We start from the raw sequence: 22,421 nt of genomic DNA on the forward strand, positions 1-22,421 counted from the left end.
GTAAAATGCTATGTGTATGTGTGTGTTCAGTATCAGAGGAATGTAGGTCATTCGAGAGAGATGTTATGATGCCATATGTGTCTGGATTAACCGCTGCTTTTAACAGATGAGACGACTGGAAGCTAAACATGCAGTCCAGGCATTATCATCTCTTGCGAAATGCAAAAAATGAATATCAAATGTTGATTAAAAGTGATTTAAAACATAATTACGTGCTTGATTATAAACAAACTTAACATTTTAGATTCGAAGAGATGCTCTGTATATTGTACTTTTGCACAGATAACAGTTTTGCTCATTACATGCATAATAACACTAACTCCAATTCTCATTTGTGACCCTGGACTACAAAACCAGTCATAAGGGTAAATTTTTTATTTATTTATTGAGATTTATACATCATCTGAACGCTGAATAAACACATACGCTTTCCATTGATGTATAGTTTGTTAGGACAGAACAATATTTGGCCAAGATACAACTATTTGAAAATCTGAGGGTGCAAAAATATATAAATATTGAGAAAATCACCTTTAAAGTTGTCCAAATTAAGTTCTTAGCAAAGCATATTATTAAACAAAAATCAAGTTTTGATATATTTACTGTAATAAATATTAAAAATACCTTCCCCATACACACATAATTTGGGCTGCTTCTAATAATCTTAATACAAACAAGAAAATATGGGTCAGACATGAATTAATCCCCCGTCTTTATTTCCCGTTTCCATGCCTGCAGGGTTTGTTATTTAAGAGATTGAGGATTTTCTTCCTTTAAAAATAGCCAGCTGGGAACCTGCGCACCTTCTTTCATACAGCGACCGGGACAGCAATTTATCTTGTCATGTTCTCTAATGGACAGCAAAAGATTAAGAGCCGGAGGCCTCGGTGTGTTGAATTGACATGGCATTTTTGTCAATTTACAAGTACTAAGAAATGAGCGAGTGAATGAGCTGTCGTTTCTGAGAATCTGAGCTCTTTCGCTGATTAAGGGAGAGTAAGATTTCCAAGATTTGTCAAGAAAGAGGAAGAAAAGAAGGGGAAAAGGACACATAACAGTGATGGATTAAACTTTAACAGAGCTGAGGTTGTAGAAAAAGGCCTTGTCATCTCGGATTGGCCACAGTCAAAGTGAATTCCAGTTTGCAAGCCATTTTAGTTCCGCAATTACAGTGTAATTTGACACTAAATTAGGAAAAAATGTTGGGCAGGGCTTAATTGTATCTATTGTAAGCTGATTGGACAGGGAAAATGGGTGTTACCCACTAAAAACAGCCAGAAAAACAATGTTAAATACTACCCATTTAATAAATTTATATACAGTAAACAGTCAAAAGTTTACATACACCTTGCAGAATATGCAAGTTATTTTTTTACAAAATAAGAGGGTTCATACAAAATGCATGTTACTTTTTATTTAGTACTGACTTGAATTAGATATTTTACATTACAGCTGTTTACGTATAGTTCACAAGAGAAAAAAAATAGTTGAATTTATAAAAATGACCCCGTTCAAAAGTTAACATACTCTTGATTCTTAATACTGTGTTGTTACCTGAATGATCCACAGCTGTGTTTTTCGTGTTTAGTGATAGTTGTTCATGAGTCCCTTGTTTGTCCTAAACAGTTTATCTGCCCGTTGTTCTTCAGAAAAATCCTTCAGATCCCACAAATTCCTTGTTTGTTTTTTTTTCAGAATTTTTGTGTATTTAAACCATTTTGCTTCAGAAGGAAAAACAATGCAATAAGAGCCAGGGGATGAAAACTTTTGAACAGAATTAAATGTGTACATTTTTCTCTTTTTTTGCCTAAATATATATATATTTTTTTTTTCATTTAGTGCTGCCCTTCAGAAGCTACAAAAAATACCTACATGTTTCCCAGAAGACAAAATAAGTTAAATTTACCCTGTTCTTCAAATTCTAAAAGTTTCCCCCCCCCCCCCGGCTTCGTGTTTCTTTCTGAAGCATCAGTGAGCATTTGAACTTTCTGTAATAGTTGCATATGAAACCCTCAGTTGTCCTCAGCGTAAAAAGATGAATCTCAAAATCATACAGTCATTGTTGGAAAGGGTTCAAATACACAAAAATACCGGAAAACCAAAGAGTGGGACTTATGAACAAATATCACTAAACAAAATAAATATTTCAAAAAATAATTTTGCACAATAAGACTAGGAATGTGCATTAAAAAAATTGAGATTTCTTGTTGACTTTCAAATAGAACCTGCTATGTGAATTATTTTAAAATATGCATTTAAATTTACGAGACCACATTAATTATTTGAGTGCATTAGTTGTGCTAGTGCCAGACCAGCCATCACCTCAAACTGCCCTTTTCATTGCAACATAAAGGAAACGAACAGATTGCATAATTGGGCAAACTTCCAAAAACCGAAACAAGCTGATTATCACTGAAGCAAATCAAATGTCTGATGACCTTCACGTTCATCTGCGTGCACAGTTAGAGAGAAACCATGAGCACCTTGGTTTCATATTGACCCAGTTTCTGTACCAGCTTAGACAGTCTTGAACCAGATTCACCTTCTGTCCTGAGGTCTGAAATGCTGCGTTGTGCACCATAATCCTTTGGGCCTATTTCAAGACAATTCCAGATATAAGCGACTTAAGGACTGTTGACAAGACATCACATGCACTTCGGCTAAAAAAACACTCGCTGTGCTAGCAGGTAGTGTCATATGCCAAGGCAGTGCATCCTCAGCTGGGTGAAGAAAAAAGCTTGTGCACAAGTGAATAAAGTTCTTATTACAAAATGTCATTCCACACTCCTTGAGATATAGAATGTAGAAAGTGAAACCGCACTTCAGGGGAAATAGCTGTGTGACCTGAGCTTTATTCTTTCGATGGAGTAACCTTATGTAGCAAGGATGATTCAGTCATATTAAATAAAATTTTTAAGCTAAAGTTATTTCAGTTGGTTCCACATGAAGAATATTTTTAGGTTACCTAATGTGTTTTACAGTGCAGTCAAGCTTTTTGAAGGTAGTTGAATGATAAATTCTCCTAAGGGCTGTGCTTTAATGTCACCTTCATTTCCCTTTCCCTGTGGATGGAGCCTGAACATAGTGCTTGCTTAATAAAATATTTCTCAAAGCCATATTTAAGCATATTTCCATGTCTCCAGCATGACATGAGCTCAAAGTTGCTTGTGTAGAGACAGGTGTGCAGGTGTTCTGTTCATATGTAATTAGCTTTTTTTTTTTCAGTCTACATTTAATGTAATTAAAGCTACTTACAATATTATGGAAGCCCGTTTCGAGTTTGCTCGCAATTGTAACTTTTTTTTATATATCTCACAATTCTGACTTAACTTGCAACTGAGAACATATCATTTGTTTTTCCCTTCAAAATTTTACTTTATAACTCCTTCTGCAAGTTTATCTAACAAAAAGTCTGAATTGCGAGAAAAAAAGTCAGAATTGCGAGATACAAGCTCACATTTGCAAAAAAAAAAATAAGTGCAAGGCAAAAATGCAGAATTGCGAGAAAAAAGTCAAAATTGTGATTCAAAAAGTCAGAATTCAGAGGGAAAAAGTCAGAATTGCAAGAAAAAAAGTCAGAATTGTGCAAAACAGAATTGCATGGCAAAAATTCAGAATTGAGAGAAAAAAAGACATTCAGAATTGCAAGATATAAACTCGCATTTGCAAGGAAAAAAATAATTGCGAGGCTAAAAGTCAGAATTGCGAGAAAAAAATCCGAATTGCGAGGCAGAAAGTCAAAATTTTGAGAAAAAAAGTCAGAATTAAGAGGGAAACAGAATTGCGAGAAAAAAGTCAAATTTGTGATTCAAAAAGTCAGAATTGCGAGAAAAAGTCAGAATTGCGCAAAACAGAATTGCGAGGCAAAAAGTCAGAATTGAGAGATAAAAAGATTGCAATTGCAAGATATATACTCGCATTTGCAAGGAAAAAAAATTGCAAGGCAAAAAGTCAGAATTGTGAGCAAAAAGTCTGTGTTACGAGATATAAACTCGCATTTGCGAGAAAAAAATAAATGTGAGGCTAAAAGTCAGAATTGTGAGAAAAAAGTCAGAATTGCGAGGCAAAAAGTCAAAATTCCAAGAAAAAAAAGTCAGAATTAAGAGGGAAACAGTCGAGATATAAAACTCACATTTATGAGAAAAATGTCAGAACTGCGAGATATAAACTTGCATTTGCGTAAAAAATAATTGAGGCAAAAAGTCACAATTGCAAGAAAAAAAGTCGGAATTGCCAGACAGTCAGAATTTTAAGGTATAAACTCGTATTTGCGAGAAAAAAAAATTGCTAGACAAAGTCAAAATTGTGAGGAAAAAAGTAAGATTTGCGAAAAAAAAAAAGAAATTGCAAGGCAAAAAGTCAGAATTGCAAGATATAAACTTTATATAAACTGTGAGAAAAAAATAATTGCGAGGCAAAAAGTCAGAATTGCGAGATATGAACTCGCATTTGCGAGAAAAAAAATAATTACAAAGAAAAAAGTCAGAATTGCAAGATATAACCTCACATTTGCAAAAAAAAAATTAGGCAAAAATGCAGAATTGCGAGAAAAAAGTCAAAATTGTGATTCAAAAAGTCAGAATTGCGAGAAAAAAAGTCAGAATTGCGAGATATAAACACATTTATGAGAAAAATGTCAGAACTGCGGTATATAAACTCGCGAGAAAATATAAAATTGCGAGAAAAGTCAGAATTGTGAGGCAAAATGTCAGAATTGGGAGAAAAGTCAGAATTGCGAGACATAAACTCACACCCAAAAATTTAAATAGTCATTAATTACTCACCCTCATGTCGTTCCAAACCTGTAAAACTTTCGTTCATCTTCAGAACACAAATCATGATATTTTTGATGAAATCCGAGAGCTTTCACACCCTGCATAGACAGCAACGCAAATTGTAAACAAGGCACAGCGTATCCAGGTTCTAGGTCAGAAAGCAGATTAATCTGTGTTCCGAAGATAAACAAAGGTTTTTACAGGTTTGGAATGACATGAGGTTGAATAATGACAGAATTTTCATTTTTGGGTGAACCATCCCTTTAAATTACACCAATGACTAGTGTTTACAGTAAATTACGCAAACGGTTGTTGTAGTCATAGTGCAAACAAAAGCTCTCAACCCAGTTCGCTGGGTTAAGTAAACAACATCAGCATTAACGAGCTCAGCAGTTGATTGAGGGGCTGCCTGGAGTGGTAATGGTCCTCCACATCTATTGGATTAGAGGAAGGATGTCATTCAGTATTAATCTGTGGAGCAGTAGGCAGCCTGGAACACTAAGCACTCTGCTCTCTGTCTGCCTCTGACTCGTCCCATTGTTCATCCTGTGCTGTGGGCACTGGAAAGAAACCATACTTTTCAGAATGAATCTCTTCTGCTTCTCTCTGGTAAGATGTGATTCACCTTTTCTGCTCTGTGGATGTGAAGGCAACATGTGACAGTGCATGATGATGAGGAACTGTGCTTTAGCTGCTCACGAGGGCCTTTTGTTATGCTTTCTTTAGTTAAAAAGTTTATTATGGCTTACATTTGTAGCCCTTGTAATAAAGATCAATTTTATTTATCTATTCTTTTTTATAAAAACAAAACATATTAGTCAAACATGTAGATTCAACTGAGTTTCTCTGCCAGATGTAGTTTTGTGCAATTTAGGATTAATGGTGGTCTTGCTTCATTGAATTCACGCTGATCTGATCTTCTGTAGGCAAACATGCTTCTGGTTATTTGTGTCATATTTTGCACAAATGGATTTGTGCTCAAATGCACTACAAACACCGTGTAATAAATCAGGGGGTCTGTGACCCCTAGTGGATCGGTGGTTGTACTGCAATAATTATTTGTTCTCAAAATAATTTGCTTCAGACAAAAAATGTACAACCAAAGATAAAAGTTAAGAAGCCTAAATTCAGCTATAAGTTCCTGGGTTTTTTTTTAGATACTCATACAGTTACAATATTTTGATTGTTTTTATATTTGTAGTTGTCTGTTTTCCTTTTAATTAGAATTTTGTTGTGTTTTTGTCATTTTTATCAGTTTTCGTTTTTGAATGTCTATATAGTTATTCATTTTTATTGTAGTTTTAATTATTTTAATGAAAACCCATTTCCACCACTGAATTTAAAATAATAAAAGGTTAAAGCAGCTTTTTAATCTCACAATTCTGAGTTTTTTTCCTCAGAATTGAATGCTATAAACACAATTGCGGGAAATAAAGTTGCAATTGTGAGAAATAAAGATAAAACTCACAATTCTGACTTTTTTCCGCTGACTTTTCTTCTCAGACTTCTAAAACTTGCAATTCTGACTATTTTCTCGCAAATGCGAGTTTGTATCTTGCAATTCTGACTTTTTTCCTCTGACTTTTCTTCTCAGACTTCTAAAACTTGCAATTCTGACTATTTTCTCGCAAATGCGAGTTTGTATCTTGCAATTCTGACTTTTTTCCTCTGACTTTTCTTCTCAGACTTCTAAAACTTGCAATTCTGACTATTTTCTCGCAAATGCAAGTTTGTATCTCGCAATCCTGACTATTTTTCTCGCCGTTTCAGGTTTATATCTCACAATTCTTTTCTCGCAAGTCTGACTTTTTTCCTCAGAACTGTGAAATAAACTCACAATTGTGAGTAATAGACAGAATTGCAAGATATTAACTCATAATTCTGACATTTTTTTCGTAGAATTGTGTGCCATAAATGCACAATTGAAATAGTCACAAAATAAAGAAATTAAGTCAAAATTGTAGATAAAACTCGGAATTTTGACTTTTTTTCTTGAAATTTTGAGTTTGTATCTGGCAATTCTTACTTTTTTCTTGCAGTTGCGAGTTTATGTTACAATCCTGACTATTTTTCTCATTTTTTTTTTTTAGAATTGTGAGATAAAAACTCGGAATTTTGAGTTTTTTTCTCGCAATTGTGAGTTTGTATCAGGCAAATCTGTCTTTTTCCTCACAATTTAAAGTTTATTTCTCACAATTCTGACTTTTTTCCTCGCAACTCTGACTTTTTTCCTAAGAATTGCGTGCCATAAACGCACAATTGCGAGAAAAATTTAAATTGTGAGAAAAAAAGATCAAACTTGCAATTCTGATTTTTTTAATCGCAATTGTGAGTTTATATCCCGCAATTCTAACTTTTATTCACGCAATTCTGGCTTTTTTTCTTGCAAATGTGAGTTTGTATCTCGCAATTCTGGCTTTTCTATGAATTGCGAGTTTATATCCAGCAATTCTGACTTTTATTCTTACAATTCTGACCTTGTTTTCTCAGAATTGTGAAATATAAACTCGCAATTCTGACATTGTTTCTTGCAAATGCGAGTTTGTATCTGGCAATTTTTACATTTTCTCACAATTTCAAGTTTACGTCTCGTAATTCTGACTTTTTTCCTCAGAATTGTGAGATACACACTCGCAATTCTGACATTTTTTCTCGCAAATGTGAGTTTGTATCTGGCAATTTTGACTTTTTTCTCACAATTTCAAGTTTATATCTCGCAATTCTGACTTCTTTTCTCAGAATTGTGATATAAACTCAGAATTCTGAGTTTCTTGTAATTGTGTGATATAAACTCGCAATTGCAAGAAATAAAGTCACAATTGTGAGAAAGATAAAACTTGCAATTTTGACTTTCTCTCACAACTGCGAGTTTATATCTCATAATCCTGACTATTTTTCTCACAATTCTGACTTTTCTCTCAGAATTGTGAGATATAAATTTGTAATTACAAGTTACTTTATAACACGCAATTCCGTGTTTTAAAGTAAGAATTGTGATATACAAACTTGCAATTCTGAGAATTTTTTTAAATATAGTATTCAACAAAGTTAAAAAAAAGTGAAAATTCAAACTTTATAACTCGCAATTTTGAGTTTACATCAGTTTATATTTTACTTTTAGTTAACTATAATAACTGTTTGTAACAAAATCCATCTCTCAATCCTCCATGGAGCTGAAGGCCTTTGTAATAAATTCAGATATTTAGTGTGTCTTAAGTTCATTTTACTTCACATTTTTAGCTTATTAGCAGCATGGGGTTGTGACCGACATGCTGTTGTTTTGTAGGAGGGCTCAATGGACAGCCTGTACGAGGCCGTGCAGGAGTCCTGTGAGGCTCAGGTGTACACCATCCCTAGCAGGTCCTGCAGCCCAGCTGTTCTCTCAGATGACGCCACCAAATGGAGGAGCGTGGGGCATTCCATCTCTATGGTAACTTTAGAAATGACTGCTGGAATGTTGAATGCATATACTGCATTGTCATGGGAAATGTATCGGCCATCTGGACGAATGCTATAACATGATGAGTTTCCATTAAATAAAAGCTGCTGCTAATAGATTGTGCTGTAACCATATGGAAATATATTAAGGTCTATTTGAGCCCTGTCTATGAGAGAGAAACCTCAAATGATAGGCTTGTGAAATCGTGGGGACATTAACATGCTAGGCATGATTATAATTTCACATCGATATTTCAAATAAATACATACAATAATGTATGACTTGTGTTAAAATGATAAAACTGCCTCATGCTGTATTTGTTTACAGGAAATTTCACAGATAAACTCAGACAACACTAGAAAAAAGAAACAAAGGTGAGTTCAGTCTTTGCTTTTAGCAAACAAAGAGAAAAATGTTGAACTTCCAGTCAAAGCAAAAGTGAAAGAGCCCTTGAGGCTTTCACAGTGACAGATAATACAAAATGTACTCTTTGTGAATATTTCTTTAAATGTTTCCTTGCATCTTCTTTCAGTTCTCTGCCAAAATCTGTTTCTGAAAATAAAGCTTTAGGTATGTTTTGAGTGATATTTTATACATTTTCCTAAACTTCTTCCTTCTGCATCACATGACTAAGCTGCAATCCTACTCTCTTGTTATGCTTTAATGCTCATAAAGAAACTAGCTTGACTGGCAGGTCAGGCAACCAGTAAATACTGAAAAAGAAAGATTCATACCGTGTTTATCAGATCATTATGAGCACGAATAGGAAGACAAACCAGATTTTCTACATTTTAAACAAGATTTCACAGAATGAAAAAGTAAAAGCATGCAACATCAGTGGACCTTAAATGAACAAACCCCTAATGGTTTTGATTTCCCTCCTGCAGATAATACCGTCTGCACTAATTCTGTCTGGCCCGTTGCCAAAAAGCAGGAAGATTTAGTCCTCATGAGGAACAATCAGAATGAAGGTAAAAACCGGTCTGAGGATTTGTAGGTTAAGCCCGACTAGATTTCATTTACAAGACACACACAGCTAAGCAACATCCACTTACTATCGGCCAATCAGATGGCCTGTAAGGTTCTGATTGCGTCAAATCTCATTGCCAGTGAATGGAGAGTGTTGTGCAGTCGTCAGCTCACTTAAAGCACTTGCTTGTCCTGTGTGGGATTAATTAAGAAACAGCAGGGTCTTAATTGTAAATAGGACACTAGTCTTCAGCCTCTTACAACTGTGGAGGACTTTCAAAGACAACTACCCCACGACTTTTATTATAATAGCTTCAATACTGAATCGCTACATTATATTTCTCAGCAATGAGGTGTTTTTGCAAAATAACTAAACTCACAGCTTCATTGTTTGTGGAGAGAGAGGAACAGATTCGGGTAATTTACACACATAATGTTCATCCCAAGCGGCAACCTCCCGCTCTTGAAACCAACACGGAAGTGATTTAGACTGCAATTCATCGACTGGCTGCTAGAGACTGGCTGCAAAAGGGAGTCAAACCCATTGACTCCCCATGTTAAAGGAATACTCCACTTTTTTTGGAAATAGGCTCATTCTCCAACTCCCCCCGAGTTAATAAGTTGAGTTTTACCGTTTTGAAACCCATTCAGCCGTTCTCCTGTTCTGGCGATATCACTTTTAGCAAGCTTAGAATAGATCATTGAATCCTATTAGACCAAATAGCAATGTGTTCAAAAATAACCAATGAGTTTCGGTATTTGTCCTATTTAAAACTTGACTCTTCTGCAGTTATATTGTGTACTAAGACCAGCGGAAAATGTAAAGATGCGATTTTTTCTAGGCCGATAAGATTAGGAACTACACTCCCATTCCGGCGTAATAATCAAGGAAGTTTGCTGCCGTAATATGGACGCAGCAGGCGCAGTAATATCACGCAGTGCCTGTGCTGCGTGATATTACTTCGCCTGCTTCGGCCATGTTACGGCAGCAAATTTTGACACTGACAGTGCAGTTGGACCAGCGAGGCAGACCAGACTGAAATTTTAAAGTAGTCATGACATGTTTTTTTATTTTTTATTTTAATATGTTCCTTGAGGTTAATTGATAATGTTAATACAGTTTTTTTGCACAAAAAAAAAAAAAAAATTGGAAAAATTATTATTTTCAATCCTCATTCTGACCCTCTGTCTTAAACGACTTGTTTTAAGGGGCAGGTCCTTTAAGGACCTAAAGATTACTTTATTAGTAATCTGCCAATATTATGATTGGCTAACATCATTGCATGCATAGGAAACATTGCATGCCCCGCCCCCTCGCTATTGCATGAGTGTTTTGACAGCATAATCAAATTAGCACAGTCATTTCCAGACAAAGCATTATGAAACCATTTACTTTTTTGTAAATGTACATTTACATTTTTGTAACTTGATTAAATACATGCTTTGTTTATAATGAGAAGTTTTAATTATATAAAGACTTCTTATATGCCAAAAGATCAAGGCAAATTTGATTACTCATGTCATGACCCTTTTAACTTTTAAACAACAAGAACATTGCGTAACGGAGTGCAACAGATCAGTGCAAGAATTGTACCCCTCAATGTCTATTGTGGTTACAGCCCTGTGTTACAACTTCCAACTTCCAAGTCAACTACTCATTTACAATATACAATCTAACAACGTGAAATTTCCTAACATAATCTAACTAATGTAAAATGTAATATAACTAAGTTCTTTTTGGTAAACCAATGTTCAAATATTTTAATCACTGTTGTTTTTAATAGATAATGAAAAGATTTTAAGCTTACTGTAATCTGAATTTCAAATGGTGGCACACATTCATTTTAAGGTAACAATGTTGTTGAACCTGTCTGTATGGATGTACCACATTTCCTTGACTAAGCAGAGCAAAATCACCTGCCACATGGTATTTCCTCTCATTAAAATACATGAAGAAGCAAAACAGGAAACAAGATGCAAAACCACATAAGTTTTCTCATACGGAATGTACTATTTTGAGCTTTGGTTTACCCTTTTTGTTTGTCTTACTAGAGACTCTGTAATGTCTTATTTTATGCACTGACGTCTTGTGCTAATAAAATAAATACATAACTAAAAAAAGCAAATGTTGCTAATTGCCTAATAATTTGATTAAATTTGCTTAAATTTCAGATATGGTGAGAGCTATAAGAAGGTCTGAAAGCCAGACCATTTCAAGAAACATACAGCCAGAGATTCCCATCCAGGTTGGAAACATGTGATATTTGGATTTACTAATTAAAGGCTAATATGTATCCAGGATTGAATGAAGGATTTTACATATTTTTTATTACTTTTTTTTTGTGTACCATATTTGATGTGGTATCTTTGAGTATGAAAATTTGAGTGTTATGCTTTTTTAAGAATATAAGCTATAGAGTGTTGTTGGTCACATAACTGCTTATGTTGGTATATTTAAACAATTAAAACCTAGAAAATATTAAAATGGCATATTAATTTATTTTTTATATTATAATTCTCATTCTTTCGTTGGTAGATTGTCTATTATGAAGGGTGTAATCCAAACCAAGACCGGCTAAGCAGCAGACAGAATGGCATGGTAAGTTCAAGCCCTGTCCTCCCAAGTGCTCCATGCCAGCTGGAATGTAACTGATCGTCATTTATTTCACAGGGGGCAGAACAACGGTTGTCCCCGTACAGGGTATCGTTGTTGATTGTGTCTGTACAGATGGTTGGGTGAGGGGCACGTTCTGCCCATGTAATCCCTTTGCCCACATGGCATTAGAGTCAGTCGAGACGGCTAAATCTGTTATGCGTTCACCAGTGTAATGCTCTGTCAATGGACTCACTGTTGAGAGTTATCGATATTGTTAGCATAATAAGGGTTGCAAAAAACAATCATTTTTATCATAAATTAAAAAAATTATTAAATTTTTATGTCATTAATTACTCACCCTCATGTTGTTCCTTTCGTTTATCTTCGTAACACAAATTAAGATATTTTTGATGAAATTTGAGAGCTTTCTCACTCTGCAAAGACAGCAATGCAACTGACATGTACAAGGCCCAGAAAGGTAGCAAGGACATCATTAAAATAGTCCATGTGACATCAGTGGTTCAAGCATCATGCTTCTAACACGGAAGAGAAGAAATTGTTGAATAAAGTTGTTGTTGTTTTTCTTTGCGCACAAAAAACTATTTTCATAGCTTCATAACATTAAGGTTGAACCACTGATGTCACATGGACTATTTCAACAATGTCCTTATTACCTTTCCGGGCCTTGAACGTGTCAGTTGCATTGCTGTTTATGGAGGGTCAGAAAGCTCTCGGACTTCATCAAAAATATCTTACTTTGTCTTACGAAGATGAACGAAGGTCTTACAGGTTTGAAACAAAATAGAGTGAGTAATTCATGACAGAATTTTCATTTTTGGGTGAACTGTCTCTTAATTATTATGTTTGTCGACAGCCTGAGACAGCAATTGCAGACACAACACAACTAAGAGAGACACGGATGAAAAAAGTAGAGAGGAAAAGCAGTAAAAGAGCAACTCCAACACAAGAAACAAAAGGTAGATAAACCTATTTAACTTCATGCAAATGCAGTTACTTGCATTTTGTTTTTGTTTTTTTGTTTTTTTTCATTAATCGAAAACTGTGTGTAATGTTATTGACAGACATTGATATTTTTTTATCAGTGTCTTCCAAAGCTCACATCAAAGGTGCCAAAGGAGTGATGTGTGACACTGCTGGGGGGTCAAGGGTCACAGAGACAGCGCCCGCCAGACATCGCTGGAGTAATCCCACTGAAACAGCCTTAAACTGGGTGCCAGCCAACAACACCTGTCTACCTCCCTGTAATGAATATCGAGTCCACATCTGTGACCGCACTACATCAACAACCCCAGGTCGAGGAGATAAAATCAACGTTCAAAACTCAAAGAAAGACTCCTTGCCCAGGGGAGTGGTGCGTTCCAGCACCAGTGTGGATTTTTGTGCCTCCAATGTAAGTCATTTTTGATATATACTTTATAATTCAAGATTTTAGGGTTGTACATTTTTTTTTCTCTAATGCTCACAAGGCTGCATTTACAGTAATCTCTTAAAATATTATTACAATTTAAAATAACTGTTTTCTATATTAATATATTTTAAAATGTAATTTATTTTTGTGATGCAAAGCTGAATTTTCAGCATCCATTACACAAGTCTTTAGTGTCACATGATCCTTCAGAAATCATTCTAATATGCTGATTTGATGCTTAAGAAACAGGTATTTTGCATTATTCTGTGTAAAGCGCTTGTATTAAAAATACACAAACCAGCCAAGCCTAGTTATCAAGTACCAAATGCATGTTATTATTACAGTATGCAAGTCTCAGATTGCTCTGTCATCCCAACAACAAGTAATATTTTCACACACTTCAGTGTGATGACCTCTAATGTTTTCTGAAGGTATAAAGACATTGCAAATTGATAATCTTTTCCTGTTTCCTGGAATCTCATACATATAATCTTTCTAGCACTAAGTATGAGTAAACAACTACGTATCAATCTCAGATGAAGAGAAGTGGTCAGAAAAAAAGGTTAGGAAGGGCTGTTTGTTTTCAAAGGCTTGTAGTGCTTGAAGAAATAGGTTATAATGCTGTAATCCTGGATTTGGATTTTGCTATAGCCGACTGCACACAGCTGGATTAGTCTGTTATTGTCTGCAGGGTTTTCTTGAACACTATTGGTCAGTTTATGCCTTGTATAGCAATCCATATTTTTAGTAGGCCTTTTTTCAATTAAATCAGAAGTGTTTAATTTTTGTGCCTTTAGTCATGCAAAACATAATTGCAAATATAATGACTATTTTCAAACAGGTTTCCAGAACACTCTCCCCATCTTCCATTGGCCACTCAAACAATAGTCCCGCCCCCAAACTCATGTCATTGATCATTAGAGCCAATGTTGCAATATTATCACAGAGCAAAATTGTTTAGGAATTAAACATATTTTTGACATATAGTTTATCTAAAAGATTTAAATTCTTCACCTATAAAGAGCCTGTGATCAATGTTCTTTGCGTAGATGTCAGATAAAACTAGACGTTGTGCAGTTTTGCAAAAAAAAAATCCTAACTGAATGTTGTGAAAGTAGACAGGAAGTGTTTCAAAATCAAGGGTCCGCTTCCTTGCGTGCAGAGGAGCTACTTCCCCTATACGAAGTCCAGATTTTGCAATTTGGGCAAAGAACAAAGGAATATTGATTAATAAGCTTTCACTTCAGTATGTTTATAGTTTTTCCTATAAAGTGAAATTATGAATGTGGCACTAATTATAACATAGTAGAAGCACATATTCTTGGATCTATTTAGGGCCTACATGAAACCAATATGATGCAAGGAGGCTTCGATTATGTAAAAAGCACCTCTACGGAAATTCTTTTTTTTTTTCTGTGTGCCACAGAGTCCCACTTACTGAATTTGTGTTACTCGAAATGACTGTGAAGTGGTGAACCACAATATGCAGACTCAAGCATTTCGTATTTTTCCCCGTTGAGCTGATGCCTTGATAATAGACAGAACGCGCATTGGCTCACATCCTGTGTGATTTAAGGAAGTTCTTGTAATCGGTTGTTCTGCTGAGGCATTGCATTTGATCACTTGTGGAGCTGAGAGGTAAAACCGCTAGTTTCAGGTTAGACTTTCATTTTAAGGAAAAACTGAACACACACGTTAAAGCGATGCTTCAAAGGGCTGCTTCAAATGCTTCAGACAAACCAAAAAGTCTTAAACCTAAGGTAGGTCTTTATTAATCGATCTTAATATTTCAGGTAATACTTTGAAGGTGATATTCATGTAGTTAAGATATATTAGGCTATAGTAGATGTATCATTCAGTGCTACTGGATCTGACATTTGAAAATGGACATTTCTAAGAACAAGCAAACAGCTTGACACCACACAGCATTACTGAGCTGTCAAGGTTAAATTCACAAGAGTGGCTCTAATGATACCACAGTTTGCTATTTGATTGAGATTACATGGATTTTAGATAAATTTAGATAATTATTTGTATTTTCCTGTGGAAGAGCTGACAGGTTTTTGAGCAGATTATGAATCAGTGTTTTTATCAAATTGAAAACACTAAAATGATGGCACATCAAGTGCCGCTTAATGTACTGGAGTGCTCTATAACTTGAAGACAAGAACAGTATAATGACAGTTTTAATGTTATATCAGTTAATGTGGTTGATTTTATTTACCTGACACAGCGATCCACCAGTTTTGGAAGATTTGACACATTCAGAAATCAACACTCCCCTTCCAGACTTGAGGAAAATGGAGCACCTGAGGTAAGAAGAATTTGCATGAATAAGAATTATCAATCTGAAAGTTTATGCCCCTATTATGATACTATGATTCCTCATAAAATATTTTTCACAGTGTGTTTAAATGAAAAACAAGCAGTCTGTTTTAATTACAGACTAACTGTCTAAGTGACCACTGGATGGAGGATTTTTTATACTCAAAAGGATTAACAAAACATGTTTTTTTGTGTGTGTGTGTGTATAAAACAGGCAGAGGGTGAATCAACAGCTGAAAACTGTGAGAAACCGGGAAGTTTGGGAAAGAAGATGAAGGCCATTTCGATGACGATGCGCAAACGGATGGCCAAGAAACACGTCAAATCCGTCTCTGAGGACATGGTGAGTCACAATGCAAGTTCCTCATTTGATTACTAACACTGATTAGGCAACTCGGTCATTTATTACCCAAATATCAGCAGGTCATCAGATTGCACATGGGAGACTGGGGGGTTGGTTGACACCATTCAAAGAAATATTTAATATATACATTTAAATATTAGGTGGCTGTATTATTCCCTTTGTTGGTTGTTACTATCCTGATTATTATTATTATTTACACTGCCATTTGGGCTCTACAATTTGTAATGTTTTTGAAAGTCTTTTTTGCTCATTAAGGATGTGTTTATTGGATTAAAAATACAGAAAACTGTTATATTTTGAAATTTTATTGTAATTTAAAATAGTGATTTTCTATTTTATTATACTTTAAAATAGAATTGATTCCTGTGATGCAAAGCTGATTTTTTAGCATCATTACTCCAGTCTTCAGTGTCACATGGACCTTCAGAAATCATTCTAATATGCTGATTTATTAATAATGTTGGAAACAGTTGTGCTGCTTAATATTTTTTTGTAACCTGTGATATTTTGTTTAATTCTTTAATGAACAAAAAAAAAAAAACTGCATTTATTTAAAAAAGAAATATTTTGTAACAACATACACTACCCTTCAAAGTGTAGGGTCACATTTTTTATTCTTAGTTCGAAAGAAATTAATACTTTTATTCAGCAAGGGTGTGTTAAATTGCTAAAAAGTGATAGTAAAAAAAAGATTTCTATTTTAAATAAATGCTGTTCTTTTTATTTATTTTAGTCCTGAAAAAAGGTCATAGGTTCCGAAAAAATATTAAGCACTAAGCAGCACAACTATGCAGAAAAAAACTGCAATATTGTGAAATATTACTGTAATTTAAAATAGTGGTTTTCTATTTTAATATACTTTAAAATAGAATTTATTCCTGTGATGCAAAGCTGCATTTTTAGCATCATTACTTCAGTCTTCAGTGTCACAACCTTCAAAAATCATTCTAATATGCTGATATATTATTAATGTTGGAAACAGTTGTGCTGCTTAATATTTTTTTGGAACCTCTGATACTTTTTTAGGATTCTTTAATGAATACAACTTGAAAAAACAGCATTTATTTAAACACTACCGTTCAAAGTATGGGGCCAGTACTTTTTTTTTTTTATTCCTAGTTCAAAATAAATTAATACTTTTATTCAGGAAGCATGTGTTAAATTGATAAAAAGTGATAGTAAAGATTTCTACTTTTAATAAATGCTGTTCTTTTTAACTTTTTATTCATCAAAGAATCCTAAAAAAACACAGGTTCACAGGTTCCCAAAAAAAATTAAGCAGCACAACTGTTTCCAACATTGATAATAAATCAACATAGCAGAATGATTTCTGAAGGATCATGTGACATTAAAGACTGAAATAATGGCTGATGAAAATTCAGCTTTGCATCAGCTGAATTTTGCACCTTTTTTCTGAGAGTGTACCTTATGACCCAGAAATGATGACCCACAAAGCCAACCCCTGAAACTAACAAACCCCAGTTTTCCCTGTCACTTAATCTGTAGAACAGTTTATACGAATATCTAGACTGACATTTTGATTGGTGCAGGGTGATGACACTGAGGGAGAAACAGAAAACGGGTCTCCAGCAGAGAAGAGCTCAGACCACACCAGCAACTCATTAGAAAGCCTCTACAGTGGACAGAGCTCATCCAGTAAGTATCTACACACAAGCGACTGAAGTGGAAAGTGATTTGACATTGTAATTTTATATTTATATTTATTGGCTCAGGTGGTGTGGCTAGCAATTCAGATGTATCCAGTAACAGAGACAGCCTGAAACTAGAGGAGGAAGTGCCCTACACGGGGCAGTTCTGCGGGCGAGCTAAAGTACATACAGACTTTGTCCCTAGTCCATATGATACAGACTCCCTCAAACTGAAGGTGAAATAAAAATTATGATTTTTTTTTTATACTTACACTCGCATTAATCAGCATAATTTTAAAGGAGAAACATTATCTAACGGTGCTGGTAATCTTTTTCAGGTGGGAGACATCATTAACATCATAAGTAAACCACCTATGGGCATATGGACTGGCATGCTTAATAATAAAGTGGGAAATTTCAAGTTTATTTATGTGGATGTTCTGCCTGAGAAAGAAAAGGAAGAAGAAGTGGCTCCAAAAATCAGACCTGTCAAAGTATGCAAGAAGCCACGACCAAATACACTCTTGGAGTTACTAGAGAGACTTCATTTAGAGGTATAACCAGACTTGAAACACATGTGTATACATGTACACACATTGAAACATTATTTATCATTCATGCCCACCTGCTTTGGATAGTTCACCCAAAAATGAAAATTCTGCCATTAATTACTCACCCTTGTGTCATTCCAAACCTGTAAGAACTTTATTCATCTTCAGAATGCAAACAAAGATATTTTTGATGAAATCCGAGAGCTTTCTGACCCTGCAAGTAATTTTTTTGTTTTCTTTGCGCACCAAAAGTACTCCCATAGCTTCATAAAATTAAGGTTGAACCACTGATGTCACATGGACTATTTTATCGATGTCGTTACAACCTTTCTGGCCCTTGAACCTGTCAGTTGCATTGCTGCCTATGCAGGGTCAGAGTATTTCATCAAAAAATATCTTAATTTGTGTTCCTAAGATAAACGAAGGTCTTACAGGTTTGGAACGACATGAGGGTGAGTAATTAATGACAAAATTTTCATTTTTGGGCGAACTATCCCTTTAACTTTGGATTTTAACGTCACTATGTTCATTTCACACTGATTGGCTGCCACCAGTGTATTATTTATTAATTAAAATAAAAAGTATTTTAAAAAATTCTGTAACTTTTTTTTTAAAATAAAATAAAATCAAATATTAGATATTAGAACTTAAAAATGTTGCCTTGTAAACTAACAAAAATAAATATTTTTAAGTTAAAGTACTAAAATAAGATAAATATAATAACATTAAATATATAATAGTAATATATAATAGTATATAAATATGTTAATAAAATATAAATAATAATAGCTTCATAATTAATGTTTAACAAAAATGACAAAACACTTAAAATTATACCTACAACAAATACAAAATGAATATAAAAAAAGCCAATTAAAAAAAAAACAGGCTTGCATTTATTGGATCCAAAGTACAGCAAAAACAGTACAATTTTGAAATATTTTTATTATTTAAAATAATTCCTTTCTATTTGGAATATATTTTAAAATGTAATTTATTCCTGTGATTTCAAAGCTGAATTTTCAGCATCATTACTCCAGTCTTCAGTGTCACATGATCCTTCAGAAATCTTTCTAATATGCTGATTTGCTGCTCAAAAGAACATTTTATTAACATTATGTTGAAAACAGCTGAGTACAATTTTTTTAAAGTTTATTTGATAAATAGAAAGTTCTGAAGTTTCGTTCAATTTAAAGCATCCTTGCTACATAAAAGTATTAATCCCCCCGTATAATGTTACAAAAGCCTTTTATTTCAGATAAATGCTGATCTTTGGATCTTTCTATTCATCAAAGAATCCTGAAAAAATATACTCAACTGTTTTAAATGTTTATAATAATAATAAATGTTTCTTGAACAGCAAATCAGCATATTAGAATGATTTCTGAAGGATCATGTGACACTGAAGACTGGAGTAAAAATGCTGAAAATTTAGCTTTGACCACATGAATAAATTACATTTCAAAATATATTCAAATAGAGAGCAGATATTTTAAATAGTAAACATATTTCAAAATTTTACTGTTTTTGCTGTATTTTGAATCAAATAAATGAAGGCTTGGTGAGCAGAAGAGACTTCTTTAAAAAACATTAAAAATCTTACTGTTCAAAAACTTTTGACAGGTAGTGTATATTTGAGCTTTTCTGAATATTTTGACACGTTCACTCTGTTACTACATTTCAATGCCACAAAAAATGTATAAATAAACACTCAGCTCCCTAAAGAATTAATTAAAAACACCTGCCCACATATGATTAAGATAATTTACAGATTCAAGATTCAACTAAATTTCCAATTAAAAATGTTCATAATTTGTCTTTGACTGAATAGTTTGTATTTGTATTGCACATTCTAATGTTTGAAATCTCTTTTGTCACAGGAATATGCATCTTCATTACTCCTCAATGGCTACCAGACAGTAGATGATCTCAAACATCTGAAAGAGAGGCATTTGATTGAGCTAAATGTGACCGATCCAGAACACAGACAGAGGTTGCTGGCTGCTTCAGACTGCCTCTATGTCACAAACAGTGAGTATCAATATAGGGTGTTTGAACGACAGACAGCTGTGGGCAAAACCATATTTTGGTTTTCTCTGTGTCCATCTCAGGAAACATTATGTCAGCAAGCCTCAGGAAGGACAAAGATACCGCAATCTTTGCAACGTCTATTTTTGTGTTTTGATGAAATTCTGCCGTTTTGACATATTAGAGTCAGACTCCGACTGAAAGTCATAACCTTATCTGTTTTAATTTAATCCATAACGCTCTGTGCAGTCAGGAACGGCCCTTTCCTGAAAATGCGGGTGAGGATTAATTGGCGTTTGGATGTGAGCTCACTGTGTGAGCAGGTGGCACATGGCTGGGCTGCTCTTGCTGATATGAGTGTGGGATAATAACCAGAAAGACATACTGTCATTTAATTAACATTAATTTCATTTGGGTTTTTGCTCAAACGCAAACCTGATTTGCTAGGCAGAGATGAAGTTAACGAGTTTATGTGAGAGATTTAACCTTTTTTTTTGTTGCTTTGGCTTACAGAAGACGAAGAAGGAGAAATGAAGGGCAATGAGGAGGAAGATGAAGATAATGACTGTCCCAGAGACTCAGGTTGTTTTATTCCTGCAGAGTGTCCTGACAGCTGAGAGTTATCTAACATCTCTCTCCTGATATAATTTAATGTTGAAGCTACAAACAGAAAAAGAGCTCTGTTAATGTTTTCTTTTGTCACAATCTGTGTTTGTCTTTCATTTAGATGTACTGTGTTTTGTATTTACACATTCTTTGTTCAGCTTTGTGTTGATGTAACCTACTTCTGTTTATGTATATGCAAGTTGAACTTTCTTGGCAACACACACTACTAGTCAAAAGTTTTAGAACAGTAAGATTTTAATGTTTTTTAAAGAAGTCTCTTCTGCTCGCCTAGTCTGCATTTATTTGATCCAACAGACAGCAAACAGTAAATTCTGAAATATTTTTTTTTTTACTATTTAAAATAACTTTTCTATTTGAATATATTTTAAAATAGCCCAATTATCAGCATCATTACTCCAGTCTTCAGTGTCACATGATCTTTCAGAAATCCTTCTAATATGCTGATTTGCTGTTCAGAAACATTTTTATTATTATTATCAATATTTAAAACAACTGAGTACATTTTTAAGGATTCTTTGATGAATAGAAAGATCCAAATACCACCATTTATCTGAGATAAAAAAACCTTTTGTAACATTATACACCATACAATTCAAAAACTTATAGTAGTCAGTATAATTCCTTTTTTTAAGCAAGGAAGCTTTAAATTAATCAAAAGTGATGATAAGGACATTTATAATATTACAAAAGATTTCTATTTCAGATAAATGCTGTTCTTCTGAACTTTCCATTCATCAGAGAAACCTAAAAAAAAGTCTACTCATTATGTTTTCAACATAATAATACTAATAAATGTTTTTTTGAGAATATTAGAATGATTACTGAAGAATCATGTGACTAAAGTAATGATGCTAAAAATTCAGCTTTGAAATCACAGAAATAAATTACATTTTAAAATATATTCATATAGAAAGGAATTATTTTAAATAGTAAAAAATATTTCAAAATGTAGCTGTTTTTGATATTTTGAATCAAATAAATGCAGGCTTGGTGAGCAGAAGAGACTTTTTAAAACAGCATTAAAAAACTTTTGACTGGAAGTGTACTTATGTGTGATGAATTTTACAAATTTTACAAATGCTTATCATGACTGAATTGTATATAATATTATTCAAAATAAATTATTTATTCTACAGCTTTCCTTCTCATTTGGTTGTGCTTGAATACACATTGCTGCTAAAATTCATACTATTAATTTTCCATTTGTTTCTAAAAATAACTAGTTGGTTTTGGTGGGTGTTTGGTGGGATGAGTTTCCAGAGGACTAGTCATGTGCAATGAGTGATTAGGAGGTTTAGTTTCAAAGCACTTTCCGGTTTCCATCCCTTTACCTGAATTAATACTTAATATGCAACTCCTTTCTCTGATCAACATGCTAATATGTATTGGTAATGACTAAGATTTACTGATAAAATCTCGACTCCACCTAAAATTTATTTTTGGAAATTGAAATAGTTATTTGAAACAAGACACCCAAGTTTATAAAAACAAGTTTTCGTACATATTATTTTACTAAGGTCTTGTGGCAGGAAATATATATATATATGTTTGTGACCACATTTATTCATTCATTCACATTTAATTACAACTTACTTTTTAAATTTGAATTTAAATGTATTATTATCATCATCACTTTTTTATTATTAGTTTATTATTACTGGCTTGGCTA

The 22,421-nt window shown here is 33.9% G+C and overlaps 1 protein-coding gene across 1 annotated transcript; it reads left to right on the forward strand.

Annotated features, from left to right (window-relative positions):
- The first annotated feature begins 5,238 nt into the window (after window positions 1-5,238).
- Window positions 5,239-21,864, forward strand: samsn1a (SAM domain, SH3 domain and nuclear localisation signals 1a). Its single transcript, XM_073817816.1, has 16 exons — window positions 5,239-5,384; window positions 8,062-8,205; window positions 8,542-8,588; window positions 8,747-8,784; window positions 9,102-9,185; window positions 11,356-11,429; window positions 11,720-11,782; window positions 12,654-12,756; window positions 12,883-13,190; window positions 15,442-15,522; window positions 15,748-15,876; window positions 17,448-17,553; window positions 17,631-17,782; window positions 17,885-18,100; window positions 19,978-20,128; window positions 20,639-21,864. Exons 1-16 carry the CDS (start codon window positions 5,361-5,363, stop codon window positions 20,740-20,742), a joined length of 1,824 nt encoding a protein of 607 aa, XP_073673917.1. The 5' UTR covers window positions 5,239-5,360; the 3' UTR covers window positions 20,743-21,864.
- The last annotated feature ends 557 nt before the right edge of the window (window positions 21,865-22,421 follow it).

Source organism: Garra rufa, chromosome 14, assembly GCF_049309525.1.
Source record: "Garra rufa chromosome 14, GarRuf1.0, whole genome shotgun sequence".
NCBI classification, from domain to species: domain Eukaryota; kingdom Metazoa; phylum Chordata; class Actinopteri; order Cypriniformes; family Cyprinidae; genus Garra; species Garra rufa.

What these genes read in the sequence shown, in the direction of transcription:
- samsn1a (XM_073817816.1), top strand. Translation starts at nt 5,361, where the DNA reads ATGAATCTCTTCTGCTTCTCTCTG. An exon ending in TGGGGCATTCCATCTCTATG is followed by an intron (nt 8,206 to 8,541) that starts GTAACTTTAGAA and finishes ATTTGTTTACAG; the next exon opens with GAAATTTCACAGATAAACTC. An exon ending in TAGAGAGACTTCATTTAGAG is followed by an intron (nt 18,101 to 19,977) that starts GTATAACCAGAC and finishes CTTTTGTCACAG; the next exon opens with GAATATGCATCTTCATTACT.